The 21,119-nt window shown below is 31.5% G+C and overlaps 2 protein-coding genes across 4 annotated transcripts; one reads left to right on the plus strand and one right to left on the minus strand.

The window, feature by feature from the left end:
- Positions 1-343: 343 nt before the first annotated feature.
- On the minus strand, positions 344-10,370 carry LOC134252666 (uncharacterized). The gene is made up of 12 exons (XM_062735150.1): positions 10,240-10,370; positions 9,699-9,808; positions 9,088-9,223; positions 8,337-8,457; positions 8,011-8,226; positions 7,733-7,854; positions 7,450-7,579; positions 6,589-6,665; positions 5,948-6,141; positions 5,330-5,650; positions 4,955-5,116; positions 344-784 (listed from the first exon to the last, which is right to left on the minus strand). Exons 1-12 carry the CDS (start codon positions 10,302-10,304, stop codon positions 660-662), a joined length of 1,779 nt encoding a protein of 592 aa, XP_062591134.1. The 5' UTR covers positions 10,305-10,370; the 3' UTR covers positions 344-659.
- Positions 10,371-11,260: 890 nt separating this feature from the next.
- On the plus strand, positions 11,261-20,169 carry LOC134252667 (battenin-like). Of its 3 annotated transcripts, none has more exons than XM_062735152.1 (15): positions 11,261-11,316; positions 11,650-11,716; positions 12,189-12,268; positions 13,127-13,194; positions 13,317-13,391; positions 14,345-14,397; positions 15,782-15,816; positions 16,842-16,948; positions 18,214-18,265; positions 18,361-18,518; positions 18,683-18,768; positions 19,068-19,187; positions 19,304-19,414; positions 19,501-19,666; positions 19,848-20,169. In XM_062735152.1, exons 2-15 carry the CDS (start codon positions 11,693-11,695, stop codon positions 19,907-19,909), a joined length of 1,197 nt encoding a protein of 398 aa, XP_062591136.1. In that variant the 5' UTR covers positions 11,261-11,316; positions 11,650-11,692; the 3' UTR covers positions 19,910-20,169. The 3 variants fall into 3 exon arrangements, with proteins under 3 accessions (XP_062591136.1, XP_062591135.1, XP_062591137.1); XM_062735151.1 differs by having other exon boundaries at positions 11,288-11,371; XM_062735153.1 differs by having other exon boundaries at positions 11,311-11,333.
- Positions 20,170-21,119: the final 950 nt, after the last annotated feature.

The following is a 21,119-nucleotide window of genomic DNA, read 5'->3' on the forward strand; positions in this document are numbered from 1 at the left end:
AATAAATACAACTTATATTATAATATAAACAACAATAAAATTAAACTACGGGTTTTTCCGTTTACCTGGTCAATGAAGAGGGCCTATTTCAGCGGGTGAAAATATTCGACACAGGATGCTTTCTTCTCCTATGCATCTGATTCTACCTCTAGTGTTTCTATTCTGTTTGTATTGTTACAGAATTAATAAGATTGATCACAGACTTTCATCATTTTTTTTATCTTCCCAAACTAATACTTGGATTTTTTCTAAATGGATACTTGGTTCAAGAATATACGCATTGTAAATGTTAAGCCAAACTTTCACACGAAGTGTAAAAAAAAAAAATAGACCACTTAAATAATGCAGTTCCAGATTCATTTATTTTGTTTCCATTTACATGAAATGACTGCCTCACAGATCCAGAATTCAAAGTTCAAAATAGAATCTTTGTCAAATGAATTTCTTTCATTATATTTTAATATTATTCATTCATTTCACTTTCTCTTTATCAGAATTTCAATAAGTAGTGTCTGTTTTAACAAATCATTAATTTCTTTAATACAATGCTATCAGCATTTCTTCAATTCATTTTCCTTTATAATAAAAGTGAGCCTTAATGCATAAAATTTATATCAGTTAATCCAGCTTTATCGGAGAACAATTCGATTTTCGGATATTCACTTGTAGGATACGACACTTATTGGATACCAGCCGTACTGTTTGGAGGACAGCTTACTTTCACGTGTCCATCCATATGCGAATCCGTCCTCGTTTTCCCCAATCTTCTGCTTGACGACTTGCCCTGTTTAATCAGAGATGTGTATAAAAATGGTATAAAAATAAGATGAGGTTTGTTTCCCAATCTTTTGCAAGATGTATTGTCCTGTTTATTATCGGAAAGATTATTTAATTGTAAAATTATTTTCATTCATTTCGATGACGATGATTTTTTTATGAACTGATTGCCTCTTTCTTAGTTAATATGCAATTCTCACCGTTTGTGTGTTATTGTATTATAATGTTAGGGAAAAGTACATGGACAGCGAAATTGGTCCATGACATGCATATTAACAAAAACATACAAAAGATAATTAATGCTTTAATTATAAAGATCGTGTGGAAGACAAGATCAATCAATCAAATGTTTCCATTTCAAAAGAAAACATTTTTTTCCGAAATACAAAATAAGGCTAAATGCACTTTCTAAGCGAATAATAATTGCACATACTCCGCATTTGGCCAACATCAGAAGCACTTTAACAACGCACTTTTCCTGTCTGTAATGACATTTCATGATTACTTGACATGTCTTAGTCTGCCAGACAAACATTGGAATCAATAAAGATTAAGCTTGTAACTTGCATTTAAATTTATGATTTGTTTTTAATTTTGATTTGTTGTGTAACGTTTTATGTTTTGATTTGGTTTGTAGTGTTTATGTTTAGCTTTTAATTTTGATTTGTTTTGTAGTGTTTATGTTTTGCTTTTAATTTTGATTTGTTTTGTAGTGTTTATGTTTTGCTTTTAATTTTGATTTGTTTTGTAGTGTTTTATGCCCCCGTAATCGGATATTCGGGGTATAAAGTTTTTGCCATGTCCGTCCGTCTGTCTTTTTGTCCGCAAAATCTTCAACTTTGCCCATAACTTAAGAGTGGATGGGGCTATTTTTTTTTTTTTTTTTTTTAGTGTTTTATGTTTTGTTTTTTTTTGTTTTTTTGTTTTGTTTTTTTTTTAATTCAAACAATATTTTATTATGAATAAACATAATTGGATTGGACAGCAGGCACTGCCTATATAAGTCCTTTCCACAATACAAGGTCAAAATCATACATGTACAAGTAAACATTAATATAACATTGAAAAATATAAATATATACATGCATATATTCAGTAGAAATGTATATGACAAGGCAAATTAAGGAGAACAAAAAAAAGAGAAATATATGAGCTGATAATATAATTTAAATTTATATTTTAACATATATGACTGACAATTATATTAATAATTGTATAAATTTCAAAAAATGAATAAGAAAACATAAATAGGTTTTGGTTCTGTGATTTGACAATTGAAAAACAAAAGAAGATAGAATATCATGCAAATCGCTTTTTAGTTGCAATAAATTCTTGAACAAGTTTAAATATTGCAATATTTTGGTTGTATGTAAGATTATTGTCTCCATTTAGAATAAGTTGTAAACATAAAGGCATTGGTAATTGCAAAGTATTAAAGTTTTGTATTAGGTTCTGTCTTTGCATACAGTAAAAATTTTGGACAATTCATAAAATAGTGATATGATGTTTCTGAACTAAACCCGCACATGTCACAACTTTTATCTTCCTTTAAAAAATGATTAAATAAGTCATCATTTAAATTACTAGCATTATTTCGCAATTGACAATGCAATATATTCATTTTACGACTTCCATAATTGTAATATTTCTTAGGTTTATGCAGTATATATTCTTTATGGCAGTCTTGAATGATGTAAGTGAAGAAAGGTTTCGGATATTAAATGGTAAATCATTCCAAAGTCTTATAGTTGAAGGGAGGAAACTTTTCATAAATGAAGTTGTTTTGGCTTGTGGAATATGAAATGTAAGATTGACCTGATTCCTTAAGGGATAAGAATTATCTGGAAGAATGCATTGTTGTAATAAATCTTGCAAATACTGGGGTGCTAATCCATACACTATTTTATAAAATAACACTAGTTTATGTATTTTTCTTCTTATTTCAAGAGTATTCCAGCCAAGCTCTTCATAAAGCTTTGATCTTGATGAATTGATTCTTAAACCGGTTATTATTCGTGCAGCTGCAACTTGAACATCTTCAAGTAATTTTGCATCTCTTTCAGTACAATTATCCCATATAATATCTGAATATTCAAGAACAGGACGAATAAAAGCAAAATATATTTTTATCAAAGCATCGATCCCTCTTAAGTGTGTGTTTTAACATTCTTAAGATATTTAAGCGATTACATGCTTTAGCATGAATATCAAGTATGTGGGATCTCCAATTACCATCTTGTTGAAATCTTATTCCTAAATCAGTATGTGGTTCAACATTTTTAATAGTGGGTCCATCTTCACCAAACTTAATTTTTGGATGGCAAATATTTTTCCTGCTAAAATCTAGATTGATTGTTTTACAAGGATTGAATTCTACTGCCCATATATTAGACCACTGTCTTATTTGTCCAAGATCCTTAGTTAATAAGTTTGCAGAATTAATAATATCATCATCAACTATGACATAAAGGGAGGTGTCATCTGCAAAAAGCCTTACAGGACATGATAATTTTTCAGATATGTCATTAATATACAATAAGAATAAAAAGGGACCAAGGACTGACCCTTGAGGGACACCTGAATTGGTAGCTCTAGTAGTTGATGAAAAGCCATCAAGAACTATTTTTTGAGTTCTATCAGACAAGTAATTCTCAATCCAATTAACAATTTGTTCTGATATACCATAGTATTTTAGTTTATAAAGGATACCTTTATGCCACACTCTATCAAATGCTTTTGAAATGTCACAAAAGACAAATCTAATATCTTTACCTTTATCAAGACTAGATATTATTGTGTGATATGTTTCTAGTAACTGATTAGTTGTGGAATCACCTGGTTGAAATCCAGATTGAAATTTATTAATTAAATTATTTTAAAGACAATAATTATACAAGTGCTTGAATATGATTTTTCTAAGATTTTACATACAACTGAGGTTATTGATATTGGCCGATAATTATCAACATCTTGTGCACTTCCTTTATTCTTATAGATGGGAGTAATTTGTGAATTTTTCCAAATGTCTGGAAGTTGCCCAACAGTAAGTGAATAATTGTATAGTTTGGTAAGTGGTTTTACTATCGAGTTAGTTATATTTTTAAGAATCAAAGGTGACATACAGTCAGGACCTTGAGGTTTAGTAACATTTATAACTTGGAGCTGATCCAATACTTCCTGTTCTGTGATAACAAAATCATCAAGTGAAAAGTTCAATGGTGGTCCCGGTCCGTGTAATGGTACCTCAGGTTCATTTTAATTTTGATTTGTTTTGTAGTGTTTTATGTTTTGTTTTTAATTTTGATTTGTTTTGTAGTGTTTTATGCCCCCGTAATCAGATATTCGGGGTATAAAGTTTTTGCCCTGTCCGTCCGTCTGTCTTTTTGTCCGCAAAATCTTCAACCTTGCCCATAACTTAAGAGTGGATGGGGCTATTTCTTTTATATTTCACAGGTGTTTTCCTTATGACAAGACTTTTCTTTGAGTACCAGCAAATTTGACCTCTTGATCTTGAACTTTGACTCACTTTCACAAAAAAGCCACCAAACTTTAATCTTGGTTTTAGTATATCAACAATTAACTGATTGTTGTTTCTGTAAAACGTGTTCTGGATTAGATTTTTTGACATAAAGGCTCTAAAGTCAAGTCAATTACTAAAACATTATTTCCTTGAAAATATAGTACAACTTGAAACTTTAACCCCCTATAAAAAGAAAGGGAAATACTTGCAAAAGGTAGTGATCATTGCATCAGTTTTGGCAGACAATTATATGCCAACAACATTAATTGTAGCTCTTATGGCTTCAAATCTCCTTTTATCTATGTATTTAACAAAATAAGCATTATATTTTTTCTGTCAACCTTGAGTGATTCAATATTCTCTAAATTTTGGCAGATATACTATATTCCATCTCAAATGCTACATGTACCTCGCACTATCCAATCGCTTCCTGAATATTCAAGAGAAAGACTGCGATTTGTAATAATCGCATTACCATTTTTTAAATTGATTTTTGTAAAGGTTATTTGCATGGACTTCTTAGAAGCGTCCTCAGACAGTTTTTGCTTACAATATGTATGGACATGTAAATGAGGAGAAGTTGGCAACTTTTTTTAAAAAAATGACACCCTAAAAATAATTTTTGTTATTTTTTTTCATTTCATTACTTATATTTACCTTTCTTTAGATTGAGTTCGTTAATGGTCCGAGCTTTATAATTCCTGTTGGCAATAACCCGGATGTTTCTCAATGTCCCGATATCACCATCTACCAGAGTTGGCATCATACTCTCTGGCTGATCAACATTCAGCCTGGAGTATAGACGGACATTTTTTGAATCTGTAAAATGTTTAAATTCATCAGGATATTTTGTGGAATCATAACGATATCTTGTAGGGGTTAGAACTAACAGCTTTTTTTAGTAAAAAGTAGATATCTTTAATCTTTTAGTATTAATCTTTTTGTAAAACAAGCAAAAAAAAAAAAAAATTTTGTTTATAAAAAAGATCTTTCAAATCAATCATTACACTAATCACATCAAACCGAATGTACCAAATTCCACGACATGATTTCTGGAGGAGGATGGATCTTCAAACCCCTCATCTTCATCATCATCGCAATCGTTGCCAAATTTTGATTTGGTGATATATTCATCGCTTCTTTCGTCGCTCTCATCATTGCTGTATACTTCAGACAAGTCCTCCTCGTCGCTTCTAAGCAGACTGACTTCCTCAATGCTTTTGCTGGGTCCCGGAGCTTCCTTACGAACACAAAATGGCTTCACAGTGAATGGGGTAGGGAGTCGACATCGTGTGTCGTCTTTAACTAGCTGAATCGTTTCTAGTTCAAGATTTGATTCCTCTGGGGAAATCTCTTTGAACACAGGAATGATAGAAGATTACGTGCTGAGGACATTTTCAACGGAACATAACTAGCAGAATACATACTGATATGACTTTTTAAAAAAAATGAAAAGACTCTCTTTAATCTAATTATGTTGATAAATATTAACAAACCTCTAAAACATTTCAATAAAAGCTTATGATGTTAGTATTCCTCATTTCGAAAATATTGAATTCAGTCAGCCTTTTTTCGAGGTCAAATTAAATAAATAAAATATGATAATAGATCTAAATCTAGATATCTGGACATAATGATGTTTTGCCCAACCTGACACCAGCAAAGAGGGTTTCTTCATGACAGGTGTTTTATTCGGTGTCGTGTTAGATTTAGAGGGACATGAAGAAACGCTCTGAGCTGACTGAACGTTCGCTGCTCTATGAGGCTGATCCTCTTCTAGCCCCTCTAGGTCTTCATCGGATACGGAACCTCGCAATGGCGTATCTCCTCTAATGGCTTGCACTCTGTCGATGATATTTTTTTCTTTGATTTATTTAAATAAGCTGATCATGAAAAAATTAACCAGATTCCATTTTCATTTAATAACAATATCAGTTTCGTGTTTGGAATCTGGTCAAAATAATATAGCTATATCTCTTGAAGGCTCTTACTACAGTAAGTACGGAGTGGAGGCACAGAATTTTGAAAAACGCCAAAGAAGGTGTTTAGAAACCACTAAACTTATAGACAATAAACACTTTAGCTTAATATAGCCATGACATGGGAAAATTCAATTCTCTCTCTCTCTCTAATTTTTCCTCCAATTTCTCATTTGGAAATATAAGTGTCTAAAATGCTTATAATACAATCAACGAAACGATTCATTTCCGTATGAAAATGCACGTCTTCACTGTTTGGATTTGACAATATTAGCACTTAGTCTTATTCAATTGTATTTTATAATCCTATACCTGTCCCTCGCTTCCTTTCCTTGTTCGGTGAGGTCCAGATCCTGAGTTCGTAATGATGGATTGGTCACCAGAAACATCTACAGAACCATAATCAATGGGTTACATCATACCGTATAAAAGGCTTAACAATGATAGCATTTTCCTGTTTTAACTTTATATTACGGATCAGACTGAAGTTTGATTGAATCTAGGAAAGGAATTAAGATCTAGGAAGATGGTCCTTTATACACTTTATAATAAAAATTAATGTTTTTGACATTGGAAAGAAGATGGGGGATAAGGCGGATGAAGTGCCTATAGTCCGACAGGCATGAAGTAATTCCATCTTACATGTATATTCCACGGATTCCATCTCATATATTTATAAAAGAATAATTTTTCAGAGATTTTTTCTCTCATAAAAGATTTGTTTCTCATAATTTTAAGAATTTCAATAATGAGAACTTAATTCAAATATTAAATTTACATAATGAATATGATTTCTTAATATATATAAAGCTATAGGCATTCTGCACGCCTTGCTCCCCATCTTCTTTCATATGTTATGTTAAATATTAATCTATTTCTCGATTTTATGAACAATTAAAACTGCTGTTGTATATTGAAATAGGAAAGATTCATGCAAATAAGGTGTTCAGTTAATATTTATCCACCTTGACCTCATAAATCTTAGTGGTATTGGTTACAAATTGCTCAAAACACAGTAATTTTTTGTACCCATAAGGACAAATCAGCCTAACTGAAAAATACCCCAGAATTAGAATTCTTTAATGTGTACTATACATGTACATAGAGGGTCCTTAAAGGTAGAAAAATGTGTACAGTGTATTACGTTATATACATAAAAGGTAATTTACATACATCGAAGCCCATCACGAGCCCCGCTTTCTTGAGTCTTGCTTTGTTCTCTGTCCTATCCCAGTTGTGATTGTGAATTTCCTCAATATCTACGGTTTGCAGGTTCTTTGATATTTTGGAGACCTCTTTAATACTGTAAACAAAATTGTAGAAAAACAGATTAAAAAAGGATACGTTGTCACTAGAAATTAAAAATAATTAATTCGAATTTGTAAAACGGTACATAACTTAAGAAATTTTACAATGTTGAAGATAGAAAAAAAGGGTTCGTATTCAATACACCAACCTTTCACGGATTGCATCACTTGATGGGATGATCTCTGTGACGTACTGCATGATAACTTTATGAATTACAGTAAGCCTTCCTTTGTCCAACTCTTTGAGCTCTTGAAACATTTTCTTAAGAGTCTGGGGAAGAGTTATGCATGCTTTATTTTAAATCTCAAACAAAAGAAATTAAATGGAACAAAACAAATACATGACTGTCACATAAGATGTATTGATAATATTTATTGGAGATGCATTTTCATCATGGTTTAATTACTTTTCAGACTTAGTATTAACCTTCCTTTTGCTGCCTATGAGGTCCTGAAGCTCTGCCTCGTCTTTCTTGCAGGATGCAGTTGAAGTCTCGATGCGTTTTCGTAATTGAGACACCTGGGCATTGATGGAATCTAGTTTGCGCATGCCCCTGGCTGAACGCCTTCCATCTGTGAGTCTGCTTCGTTTGGACAATTTTTGTTCCAATCCATCTAAACGGAGTTTCATGCTGTCTACAGACTACACAGTAGAAGTTTGAAATAACATTTATTCTCAACATCTTATTAGAATTTTAACTGATTTTTGATATTGAATGACATGGATTACTTTTTGAGACATTATATACTTACCTGAGTTTGTTTTTTAACATTATGTTCCAGTTCACTACGCCTCCTGTTGAATGAATTAAATTCCTCCTCTATTGCCTTCAGCCTCGTTCTTTTACTAGTTTCCTGCTCCATTCTAGTGTGTCTATAAAAAATCGAAAAAGTAAGTTTCCAGACCCCACCAAAAATGATAATAAATTAACTTTTTAAAAAGTAGGAATACATGAAATGCGCAATTTCTAGAATTTCTACATATTTTGTAAATAAATAGCATGTACATATTGTAAACAATTTCCAACTGGTAGAACACCATACTGTATTTAAATATGCATTTATACTGTTGAGGAAACCAACAAACCGCACTTTTTTGAAAGATTTTTTACTGGTCATGGAATTAGATTCAGTACAATTCACTGTCTCCTTGGACACTCAGTAATGCGTGGCATTCTCGGCGCTACGTAATTAGCGTTTATCAAATGGTGAATTGATTCTCATTGGTTAAGAAATGAATAACATCAGGAGTTTTAAATTGTTGTTGACAACGAAAAGACGACTGAAGCCCACCTCTTTGCCTTACGAGAAATGATATTTCATACACTCGTTGATATTCGCCCAAAATTCTATCCGATGTATATTTCAACAGTGAAAGAAAGCTGTGTAAATTTCAGACGCTAATTATGTACCGTCGAGAATATCACGCCTTATATTATTGAAAGTCCAAGGATAACTGAGAATTGTGCTATATAAAGCTTCTTAATGTAACCATCGGACTCACTTGATAATGTTTTGATAAGGGCCTGTTTTTGACATCAGTTTGTTATAGATGTCCCTGTGGATCTCAGCGGCTCGGTCCGCCTCTCCAGTCAGGGCCGGCTTAACGAAATCAAGGAGGCCTTTGCCGTCAGACTCATCTAAAAGTAAACAGAAAATCAAAGAGACGTCACTTTCATAAGAGAAATGAGATGCGCAAAAATCAGACAGTCTGAAAGGAAACGAAGAAAATTGACCCTGTAATAAAGCATTCTTAGAAATACAATAGGGGAAACATATTCTTTTTTAAGGAATCAGCTGTCTTTTTAACATTATTACAATGTATTCCTGTTCAAAAAAGTAAGGAGGGGGTTCAAAATCAATTTTACAGAAATTTTACAACTGAAGTACATTTTTCCTAACAATAGACCGGATGCACTAAAAAACAATTTAAGAATTGATTTCTCTTCTCTCTCTTTAACCCCCCCCCCCTTCCTTCCGTCTGTACTTTCGTCCGTCTGTTACGCTTAGGGGTACCCATCTGTTTTGTTTTGTGTGTGTGTGTGTTTTTTTTGTTTTTTGTTTTTTTTTGGGAGGGGGGGGGGGTAACTTATAATGTACTGATTGTCAAATTACCTCTAGATTCTTCACTTTGGACTTTGTCTTTCCAGCTTTCGATTTCTTGCAGATATGTTAATTCTGCGTGTGCGCGGTTCCAGATCATCAATCCTATAGAATCCTGAAGTCTACAGATTAATTAATCATTTGTCTCAAAAAATAAACAATTCATAAAATATGATTCTGAAGAATATATCGATAAGTTTTATACTTTGAAAGCAATCAGATGTAGTTCGAAATGTGAAGAAGTGACTACATGTAATCGCTTACAAAAGTACAAAATCCATTGATATTCTTCAGCAACATATATACCATCATGAATGATATCCATAATAATTGTACATTTATTATAGCAATTTTATAAAATTTTGTATAGGGAGAAGACTATCTAAGTTGTTGTAGAACTTGTGTCTTATCCTTTTGGCTTTGTCAATAAAATATGTTCAATTCTTATACATACGCTACTTCCAGGGACTTTTCTAGTTCCTCAAAATGATTTCATGCTCACTCAAAGAAATAAACCTTTGAACTCCAGATTTATAGACTTTATTTTACTTACCGTATGGACTCTTTATTCCTTTTAATACCCTCCTGTACTAAGTAAAATTCAGTTGTATCAACCATAGTTTACTGTGGTTACGATCTAACATTGATTTGAGGTTTGTTTGAAGTTTAACTGTGACGTTACAATGTCTATGACGTCACATTACAAACTTGTAGATCGCAGGTTTGCTGACGTCACAATATGATTTTACGTACAAATCTTACCGTGTTTATGTTCTATATTAGTATGAAAATTGCAAAGTTTCAAAGTTTTTTGTAAGAAATTGAGCGAGAACACCTTTTTTCAAATACGCAGTAGATCGATTCTAAATCTACTTCACATTTATTGTGTTGAATAATATAAAATTCGTCTGCTTCATTTTGATTTTACAAGCATGGTTTTGAATACTCCTACAAGTAAGAGCCTCGGTTAACGTCCCTTATATACCTCGGAGCCAAGTCAAAAGTATCTCGCCGTGAACATCTAGCATGCTGGAGTAGGTTTTGAAATGCGTATACTGAGGTGAATGGCGCATTTTACTTTATATTTAAATAAAATAGCGTCATCTGTTTGCAACAACATTAGTGTATTTGAAATACGATTGAAATTTAACCACGCAGACGAATCTTAAAAAAAAATTTCAGAAAGAACATTTTGAAACGAGAGAATTTAGCTGACAATTTTTCAGACTGTTTTCAATGCGTACATTGTTCATTCCTACGTGTATTCTTATACAAATGTTTTGAAAATTCGTTGAATTTAGGAAATTGTTTAAATTCTTTTTTGGTGTATGGATATGCTTTGTAGGCCTTCACAGCGACCTAGAGGTCTTTCTTTTTTTGTTGTTGTTGCAACAATTCTAGCTTTTAAAAGAAAATAAACAAAAAATTAAAAATAAAAGTCCATCAACTCTCAACCAACCACGAAATATTCTTTCAATAACTATTTTATTTGGTGTGTTTGAGAGTATTTTGACGTGTTCTTCTGCAAATTTGTCTTCTTTTTTTATAGAAAAAATCATGGTCGGGTTCGGTGTTCGGTATTCAACTTTCATTTTATCATGTTTGATCATGTGATCGGCATAGATCAGAGGTAAACAAATCAAGGCGGTACTCGGTGTTTTAACCGTATCCCCCGCTAAGTACTAGTAAGTAACTAAATTACATCTTTGGGTAACTGTAGTCCCCTTTTTAAATCAAACCCATGCCTCTACTATTCATTATAGGGTTCAATCCAGTGTGCTTTAAAGTCATGTTTTTTTTCTGCTTGATTTTTTTTTAGTTTCAAAGCTAGCATTTTCAATTATTATTTAAATATTTTTATGTCAATTATCTTTTAAGATGGATATGAAGAAAAAACATTAGAGCAGCTTGAAGTGAAGTTTTATCTGCATTAGCTTTACATGTGTGTTAATTATCTTTTAAGATGTTTATGAAGAAAAACATTAGGACAGTTTGACCTAGAGACTATGGAATTTTCACTTAGAAATTGGGTAAGTTATGAAGTGTAAAAATGAAGACTAGTATAATTAAATTAAAATGTCATTAATTAGTTTAAGACAAATTTCTAAAACATATGTGTATATAGCTTGCAATACTTTATTTTATTTTTTTTATCTGCAGTATTGTATTATTTTTTATTTAACCTTTTAATTTCATATTTTTATATCTCTCAGATATCTAAAAACATTCAAAAGAAACAATTTTGAAAAGATTTAAAATGGAACAAAAATGTTCTTTTTGAAAGGGGGAACAATTATGTTAAACAGATTGATTTTATCTGATTTCTGCCTCAAACAGTCAAGCAAACATTTTCTTTTATTTACTTTGTGTTTTTGGTCTTTATTTAAAATGATTATGTCTGGACATAAATTCATTTGAGGCATATACAACAGATTCTAAACCATATAAATACTAAATCAAGATATATAACTATATAATGGCATGATAATTCTTTCCACACAGATTGGACTTTTCCTCCTTGGGTCAATCAATAACTTACCCTATGTCATAGTCACCTCTGCTGCAAAAACCATTGCTGACAGGTTCGTATTGGGGAATTTCCTATTTCACTATGTACATGTACATCGCAATAGGATTTTAAAAAGGTTTTATAGATATGTTTTATTTGCTTAAAATCAATCCTTTCAAAAACCATTCTGAATAGCTTGCTCCTTTTTAAGCAACCATTCTGCAAACTGAGGTTATGTTAACTGTACTTTGTCATACCCACTCATCTTCTGTATTAAGTTAAAAAAAACTATCATATGATGAGAGTCAAATTTGAAGATATGTATTCTGTCATTTTGCTTATTTAGAAAAATTAGACAATGTAACAGGGGTTAATAAATGTTCGATATTGGTCTAAAAATAACTTTCAGAAGGAAAAAATACATCTGTAACACCAGTTTTTTTGTAGATGTTCAGATATTAGCATTAAAAAAACATGTTGATCAATACAAATGTCATAATATCACCAAAGCATTCCAGTTTCGACATATGGCCCTGCTGTACAACCATTTCTTTTTATATGTGATGATTGAAACCTGTTTTCAATTTTCACTCCTCTTTCAAAATGTTCTTTATTAAAAATCTAGTACATACAAGGTACTGATTATATCACTTTTATCAAATACTGTAAACATATTACATGTATATTTTGCTGTGTATTAGCAACTGCTAAATCAAGTTTATGGCTAAATGTCTTGCTTGTATACACATGAATAAGAATATGAAAAAATGCGCTAAATCAAATCTTTGCTAACTTATTCAAAAGTCAATTTCCGCCAAATATCGTACACGCTAAATATAATACATCTGTAGTAGATTATTCTAAAAAGTTTATCAGGATTAATAATATAATCAAGCATGATTTATTATACAGCTTTAATTATTTTATTTAGCTTTGACAAAAGAAATGATGTGGGGGTGGTGTTTGGTGCCAATGTAGCTCTGTCTGTCATTGTCAAAGGCAAGTCAGCTTTATACTCTTTATATAGAATCATTTAGAACATATGTTTGCATATGTTTTGATATGCATTTGGTGAACAGTAAATAAATTTCATCTGATGAAGCTTATACCATTTCTTCCAGCAATCAATGGCCTGTTTTTACTAAAAGTGCCATATTGGATCAGATATGTAGTGAATGCAGGGTTAATGGTTATAGGTGAGTACAGAATGCATCTGAAACAATATACATGTATTTCAAAATACATGTAATTTAGATAAAGGGAGTTAGCAATTCAAAATTTGTAGATCAAATTTCCAATATATTTTTGAATTTGTAAACTTTCTGTAATGATCAAATTACTTCATTATTTCATCAATATCCTTATGCTATATATTTCTTTAATTACTTTTATGATTAATTGACATTATCAAGAAATTTTGAATACAAAATAAAAGTTAATGCTGTTAAACGTCTTTATTTTACTTATTTAATCAATAAATTTAGTTGTTAACATCATAATTAAAAAAAAAATAAATTAGCATATGTCCTGAATGCTATTAACACAAGCATTGAGAAATTAAATATTTTAGTTGCTCAAATCTTGTTCTTCCTTGAATTTATTACCCTCTTAATTTCCCTCACTTATGCGTTAGTGAAACACAGATGCCTCCATATGGCTATGGTGAAGGTTAACATGCAAGTTAAACTCTATGGTTTAGGTCAAGAGATCAAAAATATAGTTTTCTAAAATAGGGACTTGTATCATTAAATACATGCATACCTCTGAGGTATGCAGTCCTTTTTGGGTTGGTTAATACTTTTCTTGAACTGACTTTGCACATCTGTATCATATATATTGTATTGGTGGTAAATGATAATTCAACATGATAAAAAAGAAGAAAATAATATGAATTGTTGATATTTTTCAAGAATTAACATTAAAATCAAATATAAAATAAGCACTATAAAATAGTAGTGTTTGTGTTGTTTTATTAATAATAGGATGCCTTTGTTTTCTATTACACTCTATTGTCTTGTTTGAAAACTTGGCAATCCAAATGAGTACAGTAGATAGGAATGCCTTTTAACATTACTTGTAAATCTGTTATCATTGTTATGCATTTATACAATAATACAAAAAACCCAGAGTTATATTCTTCTATTTTTAGGCTTGATTGGAGTTGCCTTTGCTTTTGATTTCTGGTTTGCAATTGTCTGCATTGTAAGTATCTTGTTCAGACTTCTAACATCTTCTAGACCTTTATTTTTCGGACAGTATTAAGGACAACGTCCCGATTCCAACTCCCCGAAGGTTAATTAAATTTTAACTACCAGTCATAACTGATAATTGAGAAACTTTAGTAACATATAAGTATGACTCTGTATTAATGTAATAAGAGGGTAATATGTTGTGTGGTGTAAAAGTTGTTGATATTCTATCATACATCACGGAAGACGCTCTCATTTCTCAAACTAGGTTTCAAAAATTTTCCATGATTTCTTGAGCAGTTGTTCGTCTCTCGTAGAACTCTGGTGCGTCTAAAGTAAGCCCGACTGGTCTCATGATGATTTTTCGGATATGTTACACTTAATACTAGTATATTGAAAACATATTCCGTTCTTTATAAATTCTTTGAGAAATGATTTAGGAGGTCTAGGAAATCTTTAGGTAATGTTTCTGTCCTCCTTCTTCGATCCCTGAGAGACTTTCGATCGTTGATAGACTTTTTTCCCAAGTCAAAAATTTGGAAAGACGATGAAGAATGTGGAGGCCAGAGGGAGATCCCCTTTGGCGGATATGACGAATGATTTTAGAGCATTGAAAAATTAGAATGTTTCTCATTATTTTTTTTAACAATTGCTCAGTCATCATCATGATCTCTCAGTGATCTCTAAGAGGTCTCCACAATCTCTATGGTGTCCAGAGTTTTGACCCTACCGAAACAAGTCTTCAGCCATCACTGATAGACGTATAAGTCTTACTCAAAGATAGGTGAAAGATCTCCCAATAATCTCTTGGATCTCCCAGGTGATCTTTTAGAGGTTTCAAAGAATGCAAAATGGACGCCTAAATCTGGAGACATCTTTGAGATCGTTGCGAGATCACTCGGAGATCATCTCAGGCTACTGGATGCATTGGAACTTAATTAATCTACCTGAGAGGTATTAACAGGTGCGATCTCGAGATTGATCTGTAAAATCCTCAGTACTTCATCCAAAAAGAAACCCTATTACATCTCCTTCTGGAAAACATTGAAACAGAAACTGACTTTAAAACTTTTTAAAGTCGCCGAAAGTTCGTGTTATATTTAAATTAACCAAAGGGTCTCTCAATGATCTACTTGTGCTATAAGGGCCTTTACGTCTATAGTCACATTAGAAAAGGGATAAAAGTGTTGTTTTATAGATGTTTTGTGTATGATTGTGTAGAATTGTTTTTTTTTTACAATATTACATGTAGTGGTTTGTGTATAATTGTGTTCAAATAAACTGCTAGCCTAATGATTATTTTACCTGATCTATGTCTATTATATTTTGAAACATGTGCATACATGTATATATTTTTAAAATGTACTGGTAGTTTGTTTTTTTTTTTCTTTTATTAGGTAGTGGTGGGTTCCTCAGCAGCCTTTGGTGAAAAGTAAGTATAAAGACATTATTGCAAATCTTTGTATCTCATCATAAATTATATAAGTTGATAAAACTACCTTTTACTCTAATGAATTTTATATAGCTGATTTTATGCTTTAAAAATTGTACTCTTTGAGCTTCAAGTGAAATAAAATATATTATCCGTGTGTAATTGATAACCAAGTTTTTGTTCGTTAATTAGGTAGATAAAAATATGCAGATATGCATATGCTTATCAAAGTTCAGTAGTTGCAATAATTTTTTTAGTTTTATCTTTACTTTTTATATTTAGGACAATAATGTGTTTTGATAACCAACCTAGTTCATTGATTGTACGGGGAAAAATAATAGATATACAAGTTATTGACAGAAGATTAAAAAAAATACGGATAATTTAATTTTACTTCCTTTTAATGGACAGTTGCGTAACCGTCATTTGCCAAATGATTTATTTATAAAGTGAATGGAATAGAGGGAATATGTTAATTTGATGGAAGTATGTTACCTAAGATAAAAAAAACCAGAAGAAATTCCGATCAATCTAAACAAGATGTTCCTCTTTTAAATCTATTATAAATCAATTTGATAATATTCGCATATATTGAGGACTAATAAATTTAAATTTAAGACAGCATACACTTTAGTTATTAAAATATATTACATGGAATGTGAATTTAACGAACAGGATCAGAAGTCCATTCAAACAATACAAGCAGGGAGCAGAGCAAACAGGATTCTGTAAAAACAACATCAGAAGTGGGATCAGGTGCCATGGAGGACTGATCATCCGCTGTCGGTCAAACCCGCCGTTTGCTTCTTGTCATAATCGAGGAAACGGTATAAAGGCTAAATAATTCGTATCATAAATGTCAATGAACATGCATTCGACTTAATAATAGATTGTATTTGTCAACAAGATCAGTGTATCTGCCAAAAATACTTGCGAAATGAAGACTTTAAAGGAGAGTGCTGATATCCCTATTTCATCAATATGAAAATTAAAACAAGTAATTATGATTGACTTTATTTTTGTAGCGTAGCCCTGGGATATTTACGTCTTTTTCCCAGTAAAAGTGTTAATGCCTGGTCCAGTGGGACAGGCATGGCGGGAATATTAGGTTCTGCTATTTACATTATCTTTGGTAAGACTTTACATTTAAAGTCAATTGATTTCTCACATGTGATAAGTTTGTGAAAATCTATTTCCATATTCGAAAATGATATAAAATGTGGATTTGTTATTTATTGATATATTTGTCTTATTTTTGTTATTATCAAAATAAGAATTAAAAACAAAGAACGTTCATGTACGAGGAGTGTTAGAAAAGTTCGCGGACAAGTTCTATTGTGAGCGCGTTATTTCCACGAAACCGGTCAAACTTTCCAAATAAAATCTTAACCTAAATTCCAATAAATATACAAAAATTTGGTGCTCTCCGGTGATCATTGAAAATATACAGCTTTTTTATTTTGATAAAACTTGCTTCACGAGCATGCTACATTTTGGCACGTTTACATCTCAAAGACTCTTTTTAATATAAAATTGCACAATTGTAGTGCAAAGAGATTTATATTTTACCTGTCGCTAAAGTATTTATGAAACGTCACTGGGTGAAATTTTGAATTAAATTGTAGGGTATATAACTGTTTTGTAGCCATTTATTAATGATCAACGCGTAAAAACACGGCCAAAAATCGGAACGTCATGGAGCACTGCACTAGGTAAAATTATGTGTGCAGGCAGGAAAATGTCTAAAAAGATATTAAAATGTTCAGGATGCTGCTGAAAATTTCCTATACATACAAAGTACAATAGCTTTCAAATGGTTGTAGCTTTATAAGAATGGAAGGATTAACATTTTGAATGATTAACTCCATCGATACTTCAATAACCCATTATCGCATGGACCTCGTGCCTATATGGTTTTGCATAGTTTCCATACCTGATCGATTAACTGCATAGACTTTTTCAAAGATCTCAGTAATATCCGAATCAGTACAAAAGACATTATAGTAGAATAGTAACATGTCTTGATACAAATATTCAATTTTAAAGTAGAAAAAATATAAGAAAAATCTGAAGAAATGAAAGATTTATAGAACTGCGATAAAGCTTAATTGGTTGAAATCTGTTTGTCACGTCGCTTTACGTCAAGTGATTGCTCCGTGAATCACATGACCTAATAGTAAAAATCTTCGTAATTTTTCAAGATTTTATTAAATGAACCTGATTTTTTACATACTAATAAACAAAATGTAGGAAATTATTCCGACATGGGTCATACTTCACAGTACACAATAGATTTTCCGTAATTCAATGTGTCCGCGAACTTTTCTAACAACCCTCGTATATACGTATAAGAAAAATAAATTATCATAAATGAATATTTTATTTTATTTATTCAAGGTTGTTCGATAGGAGAAAGCAATAAAACTTCACAATTGAAAACATTAACAAAGTAAGTAATAATTACTCCCAGTAATTATAAGTTTTTATCTCAGCTGAGATGGGAGAAGTTATAGTGAGTTAACACTGTATTTGTTACCTGACTAGGTACGCCTTCCTATTGACGTTACCATTTGTAGCCGTGTATCTCATCGCGTATTTCTTCATCATCAAAGCTCCTAAAGAAGACGACACTATTCACCGAAGAAATGTTCAAGACCGTTTAGATGAAGAAAAGAAGCCAATTTTGCAAGATTCGGATTCTGGTATGGTGAATATATAGAGTCTTTTTATTTTCGTTTTATACCGGTATATTGCACAGATGACCTAGACGTAAATAGACGTAAATGAAAAGTTATACTGAAATACTGTATGTATATGAACATGTATATATTGCACACTCTCCTTTATCTAATATTTTAACTTACAGAAAGCACAGTAATCCGTGTCCCAAAGGAATCCCTCTGTAGAAGACTTCAGAGATGCTGGGGACTTGTCTGGTGGTTGTCTGTAAATGTGAGTGTTGGCAAAGTCATATACATGTGGTTATTGTTTATTGAAAAATACTGTAGATAAAGATTTTCAGAAGTCATTTTTTAAATTTTAAACTTGTAAGCTGTTAGCTTATTTTTATGCTGTTAGCTATTTTAAATGGAGAAAATTATTTTATTACACTATGGTACAACCATGGAACTAGTTGACCGCAAATACTATGGCTGTAACATCAAGATATTTTTATATCTATTCAAATACAATATTTCATAATTCTGTCTTTCAGACCTGTTCTATATGTTGTGTTATATTTCTTATGTCAGTTATGTGCAGTCTATTTGTTTGAGTATGTTGCACAAGGTTGTGCTGCAAAAGTACGACCGAAATCCGAATATAACAAAGGATGCCCAGAACTTTTTGCCGCCCTCTCGTTTTGCTATCAAGTAAGTAACAAATATTATTTATTAAATGCACACAAATACATTTATTTACTTATTTGCAGATTTGTCAAAAATTAAACTTCTTCACAATATTAAATTTTAACCATTCTTATTTTCAGTCAGGGGTATTTGTGTCCAGGTCATCTGTGCAATTATTTCAAATCAGAAGAGTGGAAATACTTTCATTTTTACAACTTCTTAATATGATTTTATGGATAATTGATGTTCATGTAAGTATGATGCATTCTGAATAAGAAACCAAAGTCAAAATGTTTTTATAGAACATTATATATGACTAGATGTTTGCAACTTGCAGTATAAATTCATACCCGTCTATCTTTTACCGGCGTTGATGATCTATGTGGGCCTTTTGGGTGGGGCCTCCTATGTCAACATATTTTATCTACTGCTGCATGAGGATAAATACCCAGAAGAAGACAGGGAATTCTGTATAAACATTACATCACTCTTCATTACTGGAGGTAAAAATTAATCATTTTACGAATAGTGTAATCAAGTCATGACGTTATTCATTTAGATATGATGCAACAGAAAGTAAGGAAATTTCACTTCATGTTGAAATCTTATGGGACCAAACATTTTTCATCATCTGAAAAAATTGTTCATCATAATTTATATTTCATTTCTTTTTTGTTTAAACAGGGATAGTTTTAGGAACCGGATTAGAAACTGCTCTTTTCAACACTGTGCTGAAAAGTGATTAGCAAAGATCAGACTTTTTTTTCTCCAATATGACTTTGGACATAAAGCAAATTCTATAGATTTGACATTTGTGTACACAATGTGGTGCTATTGAAACAATACTCATCCTTCATTTCATAAAATTATTTTTCAAGTTAAATTTCATTTACTTTTAATAGAATTGAGATTTTTATACATAGTTATATTTTTTTCTTGTATCAATAACTTTCAGTAGTTTTTTTAAAAAATACTTAAACCATGCTATATGTGCCAATGTTTGTAATCTACATGTATTTTTAAAACATTTTTAAAAACTTGTTACATGTTGTTTGTTAATTTATCATAAATAACTTATTTTTATTTGCGAACTGGTCATATTTTTTAAAAATTGTTCTTGATAAATAATTAAATCTATGAGAGTTCAAGTGGGAGACTTAATCCTTACATACTTGATAATAAATTGAACATTTTAAGACAGTAAGTAGAGTTGTCATTCCTTGGTCATTTGTGAAGCCATTGTTTTGTTCCCAAGTATGGTGATCTTAGTCGATGTAAAAATTGATGCAATCGTAATACTATATTGATAAAGCTATTTTTCTGCAATCTTTGTTTTTTCTTCCCCTTGTCATCAACCAGTGATTATCTCTCCCTCTTCCACTATTCTAGGCTTCCATTGTCTCCTTCTTTGTTCTACGGACCGAGTCTTGTTTTCTCTCATTTGTTTCTTTCTTTCCGTTGATGAACATGTGGGTTCTACATTGAAGTTTCGTTAGCTGTACATGTATTTCTGTTTGACATTTGTTATATTTGAGTCCTAACTTCTGGATATTAACTCCAGTCTTTATACAAGTTATAAAATCATGAAACTGCATGCTTCGTTTATTTCTTTTTACATACATGCAATAAAATTTGAGATGTTTTTTTAAGACAGAAAAACTAATATCAATATTATTGTACTGTTTTATTTACCCATGTTCCTGCATGTGAAAAATGTAAGTTTGATATGGGAAAGAAGGTCATTTACTGAGATTAAGTAATTAAATCGAGCACAAATTAAAAAAATATGTGATAAACCTCACAAAATGCAAAAAAAAAATATATCGATCATATACTGATTATGAAGATAAGATGATGTTTCGGTAAACTTAAGCAGCTGTTTAAATCCGATACGTTGCTTTGTTTACTGGTGATGTTCCCGAACAATTACTTGAATTGATCCATATCTAAAAATTT

Source organism: Saccostrea cucullata, unplaced genomic scaffold, assembly GCF_032062105.1.
Source record: "Saccostrea cucullata isolate Sc308-1 unplaced genomic scaffold, CSIRO_AGI_Scuc_v1 ctg99, whole genome shotgun sequence".
NCBI classification, from domain to species: domain Eukaryota; kingdom Metazoa; phylum Mollusca; class Bivalvia; order Ostreida; family Ostreidae; genus Saccostrea; species Saccostrea cuccullata.

What these genes read in the sequence shown, in the direction of transcription:
- LOC134252666 (XM_062735150.1), bottom strand. Translation starts at nt 10,304, where the DNA reads ATGGTTGATACAACTGAATTTTACTTAGTACAGGAGGGTATTAAAAGG. An exon ending in CCAAAGTGAAGAATCTAGAG is followed by an intron (nt 9,224 to 9,698) that starts GTAATTTGACAA and finishes GTTTACTTTTAG; the next exon opens with ATGAGTCTGACGGCAAAGGC. An exon ending in GGCTCGTGATGGGCTTCGAT is followed by an intron (nt 6,666 to 7,449) that starts GTATGTAAATTA and finishes ATGGTTCTGTAG; the next exon opens with ATGTTTCTGGTGACCAATCC.
- LOC134252667 (XM_062735152.1), top strand. Translation starts at nt 11,693, where the DNA reads ATGGAATTTTCACTTAGAAATTGG. An exon ending in AATTTTCACTTAGAAATTGG is followed by an intron (nt 11,717 to 12,188) that starts GTAAGTTATGAA and finishes CTTTCCACACAG; the next exon opens with ATTGGACTTTTCCTCCTTGG. An exon ending in TGCTATTTACATTATCTTTG is followed by an intron (nt 16,949 to 18,213) that starts GTAAGACTTTAC and finishes TATTTATTCAAG; the next exon opens with GTTGTTCGATAGGAGAAAGC.